The sequence below is a fragment of the Oryx dammah genome, unplaced genomic scaffold (genome assembly GCF_014754425.2).
Source record: "Oryx dammah isolate SB20612 unplaced genomic scaffold, SCBI_Odam_1.1 HiC_scaffold_28, whole genome shotgun sequence".
Taxonomy (NCBI): domain Eukaryota; kingdom Metazoa; phylum Chordata; class Mammalia; order Artiodactyla; family Bovidae; genus Oryx; species Oryx dammah.
This window is the reverse complement of record NW_024070212.1, coordinates 22175969-22182620: the sequence shown is the minus strand read 5'-3', so window position 1 is coordinate 22182620 and position 6652 is coordinate 22175969. Positions and strand designations below refer to the sequence as shown.

The window sequence follows — 6652 nt, the reverse complement described above, 5'->3', positions numbered from 1 at the left end:
TACAGAGTGAAGTAAGCCAGAAAGAAAAACACCAATACAGTATACTAACACATATATATGGAATTTAGAAAGATGGTAACGATAACCCTGTATGCGAGACAGCAAAAGAGACACAGATATATAGAACAGTCTTTTGGACTCTGTGGGATAGGGCGAGGGGTGGGATGATTTGGGAGAATGGCACTGAAACATGTATAAAATCATATGTGAAACGAATCGCCAGTCCAGGTTCAATGCAAGATACAGGATGCTCGGGGCTGGTGCACCCAGAGGGATGGTATGGGGAGGGAGGTGGGAGAGGGGTTCAGGATGGGGAACACAGGTACACCCGTGGCAGATGCATGTTGATGTATGGGAAAACCAATACAATATTGTAAAGTTAAAAAAAAAATGGAATAAAAAAAATAGGTAATAAACAACAGACAGCACACCCAGTGGTACACATACAGGGTGATTACCATATTTTGAGAAAGTACTCAAAAAAGTGAGGCTCAAAATAAATTTTAAAACGTGAAAAAACAACAACAATAACTAATGATATTGAGTACCTTTTCTTGTGTTTTTATCCAAGCCTTCTGCTGATCTTTAAAACTGGGTTGCTCCTTATCATTGAGTTAAAATAATTCTTTATATTTGTAAATAGAAGTGCTTTATCAGATAAATGGTTTGCAAACATTTCCTGCCAGTCTGTCATTTGTATTTTCCTTCTCATAATGTTTTTTTGAAACATAAAAGTTTTTAATTCGACAAAGTTCAAATTATTTTTCTATTATGGCTTATGTTTTTGGTGTAGTGTCTTACAAATCTTTGCTTAACCCCAAATCACCAAGTTTTTCTCCTTTGTATTTGTTGTTGTTGTTTAGTTGATAAGTCGTGTCAGACTCTTTTGAGACCCCATGGACTGTAGCTCGCCAGAATCCTCTGTCCTTGAGATTTCCCAGGCAAGGATACTGGTGTGGGTTGCCACTGCCTTCTCCAGCATATCTTCCTGACCCAGGGAGCAAACCTGCGTCTCCTGCATTGCAGGTGAATTCTTTACCACCTAGCCACTTGGGTCCCTATTTGTATTTACTGGGACATTTTATACTTCTAAAAAAGAGTTGTGTTTCTGTACACCAACAATAAAGTACTGGAAAGAGATATCCTTCATTTGGAAAACATGACTGAATCTAGGGGGCATTATGCTAGGTGAAAAGAAACACAGAAATATACAAGCACTATACAGTATGATTAATTTGTGAAACAAAACAAAATACCATAGTCATATAAACCAAATAGCATGGTGGTTGCCAGGGGCAGGGTAGAGGGGAAAATGGGTAGATATAAGTCAAAGAATATAATCTTTCAGTTATAATTAAAATAAGTTCTGAACATCTAATGTATAGTATGGTAACATACTTCATAATACAGTATTTTATAATTGATATTTGCTGAGTTGCTTATAGGCATTCAGACTCCCTTAAAACAATTTAACTATGTGAGATGATGGATGTATTAATTATTTGATCTTGGTAGTTATTCTAAAATGTTTATGCATATAAAATCATCACATTGTACAACATAAATATATGTTAATATATTTGTCAATTTTTTTAAAAAAAATCTTTAATTTTGTTCCCCATCCTGAAACTCCCTCCCTCTTCCCTCCCTGTACCATCCCTCTGGGTCATCCTAGTGCACCAGCCCCAAGCATCCTGTATCATGCATTGAACCTGGACTGGCAATTCGTTTCATATATGATATTATACATGTTTCAATGCCATTCTCCCAAATCATATTTGTCAATTATATTTGTCAATTATTCCTCAATATGGTAGGAAAAATGGTTAATATGATATATCACAATTAAAATTTTTTTTAATTTACTAGGGTATAGTGCTAAAGAATACACCTGCCAATGGCGGATATGTAGTTCTATCCCTGAGTTGGGAAGACCCTCTGGGGAAGGAAATGGCAACCCACTCCTCTTGCCTGGGAAATTCCATGATCAGAGGAATCTGGTGGGTTATAGTCCATGGGATCACAAAGAGTCAGATACAACTTAGCAATTAAAACAACAGCAACAAAATATCCTTATAGTTTCTAAATAAATCCTTCTCACTAAATTCAATTTCCTGATATTCACATAATACTCTCTTGATAATGTCATTACAGATCTGTTATGTAATATTTTAAAAGTTCTTTTTTAAATTTAATTTATTTTTAATTGAAGGATAATTGCTTTACAAAATTGTGTTGGTTTCAACCAAACATCAACATTGTTTCCCTCAATTTGTTTTTTGGAAAACTGTAAAATAATAATACCTACCTCACAGAGCTATATTCAGGACTATCCACATTAACATTGATGAAGTGCTAAGAACATTGCCTGCCACACAGTCAAGTCACAATAAATGGTAGCCACCATTATCAGTATTGCAACTATAACTAGAAGTACTTGCTTTTTAAGGACGTTTTCTGATGGCCAAGCTTGATAAATGTTAAAATTATAATCACAAGAATGGGGTTATCTTGATCTTTCTCCCCTGAGTAAGAAGAATCCCCAAGTAGTCAGGGCTCACTTTTTACCATTGAACCTCCCATGACATCTTAAGTCAGAACTATGTGGCTAAGAAAAGAAGAGTCTGAAGTGGGGTATAGTTGACCTGCAGTGCTGGCTGGGGAAGCATGAGCCCCATGGAAGCTAAGGGAACAGCAGGAGGGTTCAGCCCCAAACAAGACCAAAACACTTCGGCTGTCAACGGGCTGGGATGATGACCAAGAGGTGGTCACTGACTCCTCTGAAGGGGCCACTCAGTCCTCCTCTCCTCCCAGCCAAAGCACCAGGCAGAGGGGTGCTTGGAGGCAGACATGGGTGTACTTGGGATGAAAGGTGTCCCTCATTGCCCTCTGCTCTCTTTAGGGGTGTGGCAAACCTAAGGCCAGATGTCCCCCAGCACACATTCACAAAAGTCTTGTCCCTGCAAGCAGAAATCCAAAGCACAGACTTCCGTTAAGGGTCTTGCCCACAGGATACTACCAGCTCTTGTCATCATTTGTAGACTGTGGTACAATGCAGGAGTTATGATAGATTAGAGTCCTTGACCCAACTGAGGCCAACCCAAACACTGAGTCAGAGACCTGATTTCTAAAGAGCTACAGCGAACCGCACAGTCACTGTAACAGAGGAAGATCCTTAACTGAGGGACTCCCCTGGTAAACTATCACTTTATATATTTATATTTATATATATAAAATATCGGAGAAGGCAATGGCACCCCACTTCAGTACTCTTGCCTGGAAAATCCCGTGGACGGAGGAGCCTGGTAGGCTGCAGTCCATGGGGTCGCTAAGAGTCAGACACGACTGAGTGACTTCACTTTCACTTTTCACTTTCATGCATTGGGGAAGGAAATGGCAACCCACTCCAGTGTTCTTGCCTGGAGAATCCCAGGGACGGGGGAGCCTGGTGGGCTGCCGTCTATGGGGTCGCACAGAGTTGGACACGACTGATGTGACTTAGCAGCATATATAAAATATGGCAATCAATATTTATAGATCAGTGTGGAGCATAGACACAGGTGATTTTTATTGAAGACAGTGAGGGAGGCAGAGGGAAAGGGAGACAATGGCTTTGTGTGCTGGGAACTGAGAGACAGGATTTTGCCCTGATATCCACTGTAATTCTATGAAACTCACAATGTGAGTGTTCAGAAAAGCTCCCAGGGCTTTCTTTTAAGGATATTCAAAACCTGAACAGACACTAAAGGGAAAGTCAAATAGGAAAGCAAAATGCATTGATTTGATTCCAAATGAAGAATACCATTTATTTCCTTATCAAAACCTCAAAGAATTAATTAAGATAAATCGAAAGAGGAATGAAGATTGGTTTGGATAAATGAGAAGCTTGTTCAATTTATGACCATGTGTAATAAAAGTAGTCTGTCAATTGCCTGATTACTTTTTTGGTGTTTTTTTCTTTTTCTGCCTTGTTCTACTCCAGGGTTAAAGGGTGGTATTTCTTTCCCTTTGGATTAGATTCCTATGATTTTCCTGTAAAACACAACAATCACTGATATAATTAAGAAAATAAGGCGCATTAATATAAGAATCACAACCTGAAGAGAGATGGGCATGTTTTTCCTTAGTGGTCCTGGAGGCCCACTGTCGATGCTTCCTCCATACCCTACCTCCTCACACAGCGGAGGGGCCCAACCATACATGCAGTGGCAGTTTCTGTTACTGTTGCAAACTCCTCGGCGGTTGCATTTCTCAGGGAAACAGTCAAAATTCAGGACTGAGCTATTCACACATTTTCTATTAAAACATACCCGCTCCTTACCACAGGAGGTACCATCATTTATCACGCCCAGGTCAGGTAACCCCATAGGTACCATGGCTAGATGATAGCCAATGCCCCAGCACACGAGGTTTTCTTCATGCAGGTGAGTGGATATTAGGATAGTGTGATCTGGCATATCAGGGAGGGTTTCGACGTTTATACACTGTAGCCTGCCACATAAGGATCTTTCTTTGGGACACTGCTCATACTCATGAACTCCTAAAATACCACAGTTCCCATATTGATCACCTATTACATTAACTGCATCATAGCACTGATGAGGAGCCCCCAAAGCATTAGCCCCAAAAATGTTTTGGCACTGCATAGTCCTGGATCGGCAGCCCTTTCTGACACAACGGGACCTGTACTTGCAAGGGGTTCCATCCTGCTTATAAGTATCACTTGGACAGAAGGCTGAGGTCCCATTGCAGTACTCTGCAAGGTCACATTCGTTTTCTTCCATCCGACACATGTATCCCGATGGACGAAACTGACAGTTATGACAACAAAGTCCAACGTTACAGCTGGCACCTTCTTTGAATTTACAGTCTGGTCGACAACACCCGTCTTCTTCACACTCCTCTCCTGAACCACAGTCACATTCCTCATTCTCTTCCACAATTTTGTTTCCACATCTCTTAACCACATAGCCTAGGCCTGGGAGATTATTTAGACAGTTTAATCCTGAACTTACATGTGAATAAAATTCGGCATAACTACAATTACTAAACCCAGTTCGTCCGGTGCCCATGATACAACTATGCCTACCCTTACACTGGCAGAATTCATAATCATGGGTCATTCCCACACTATGGCCCAGAACATGAGCAGTCCAAGTGGCGGGGCCAAGGATGCTTCTGTCTAGCATAGAACCTGTAGATCCAGAAGGCATCATACTACATACACTCCCCCAGTGATGAGCAAGTGCATCCTTAAACTTTTTGTGAACATACAGGTGTGCCCAGTCTGCCGGAATCCGAAGACGTAGGTCACGTGACCTGTACTGCACAAACTGGCCTAAAACTTGTGATAGCTGTCCGAAATTAAGTCTTATTTTGTCTCTGTCTGTCCATACTTCAACAGCTAATAGTTGTATTCTCATACGGACATCTTGAAAGTAAGAGTCTGCAATTGAAGTCAGAAGAATGGCATCACTTATGACTTGAGTAAGATTGGAGTTCAAATATAAATATCTACTGTTATCAAAGACCAGGGCTAATTCCAAGTACTTTTGGTGCATATATGAATTAGTAAATTTCGGTATCAGAGCCATGCTCTCACGCTGGGCCATCTGCTCTACTGTTTCATCATCAGTTAAGCCACAGAAATCAGAGGGAAATTCCTCCTCTTTCTCCAGGGGATATACCATGTGCTCAAAATTGGAAGAAGCCTTGCGGGGCTCGATTTGGTAATGATTGGCAGCAATTTTCAGGATGCCCCGGAGACCTCCCATGCATGTACTTATGGTAGCTTCAGAATCCGGATTTCCTTCAACCAAGCCCATATAGTTGCAGTCGCTGGGTATATAAGGGTGATCTTCCAAGAGTCTCCCCTGTTCTGTGAAGGAGAAAACCTGCAGATTCCGAGGCAACAGAAACCTCTTGGGCCACAGATGAAGGACACGGTTCTTGCCTTTTACCTGCAGGAGGTAGGACACGTGCCTGGCTGCTCTCTGTTCCCCTCCACGGAAGCTCAGCTTCTTGGGAATGGTGATTTCATAGGAGTCAAAGCTCCACTCAGGGTGAAAAAGTAAATCCTTGCCAAGAGAGTCAACCAGGAGCACCGCCAGGACTAGCGACCGGCCTGGAGAGGGGCAGGTCCTCACTGACCTCATGACACAGCCTGTTCCCCAGTGAGTCAGTCCCTGCCACTGTGGCCTTGAGAGTCAGCCTTCCAGGGACGTCCACTAGAGGCGCGGGGAGCAGTGCGTGCCCTGCGGAGCTCGCAGGTGCTTGGGAGCGCAGCCCTGGGCCAAGCTGGGTCAGGAGGAGGCTACTGACCTCCCCTGCAGCTGCACGCCCCGCCCAACGCATCCAGTTCGTTCTCTGGGCGGTGCCGTTGGGCGCACGTGGAAGAATCCAAGGAAGGTGCTCGAGAATAAAATGAAAAGCGAGGCTGCTTGCAGGCTGCGGGAGAAGGCAGGGAGCAGCTTGAGAAAGGGGAAAGGACTAAAGAGTAAGAACACAGAGAACTTGACCAAGGTTCTCTGTGTCTTGGGCTATTTCTTTTGTTTCTACTGGCCTCAGGACACACCTAATTTTTCCATGGGCTGATGCGGCTGTTTCACAGGTGCTGTGCCCACCTCACCGTTACACCATTTTCAGTGTTCAC

The 6652-nt window shown here is 42.7% G+C and overlaps 1 protein-coding gene across 1 annotated transcript; it reads right to left on the bottom strand.

Moving 5' to 3' along the window:
* Positions 1 to 3870: 3870 nt before the first annotated feature.
* LOC120855994 (disintegrin and metalloproteinase domain-containing protein 30-like) lies at positions 3871 to 6155 on the bottom strand. The gene has a single exon (XM_040230918.1). The coding sequence runs from the start codon at positions 6153 to 6155 to the stop codon at positions 4014 to 4016; it is 2142 nt and encodes a 713-aa protein (XP_040086852.1). The 3' UTR covers positions 3871 to 4013.
* Positions 6156 to 6652: the final 497 nt, after the last annotated feature.

Bases quoted from the DNA above. Each gene is read 5' to 3' on its own strand.
- LOC120855994 (XM_040230918.1), bottom strand. From the start codon at position 6,155: ATGAGGTCAGTGAGGACCTGCCCCTCTCCAGGCCGGTCGCTAGTCCTG.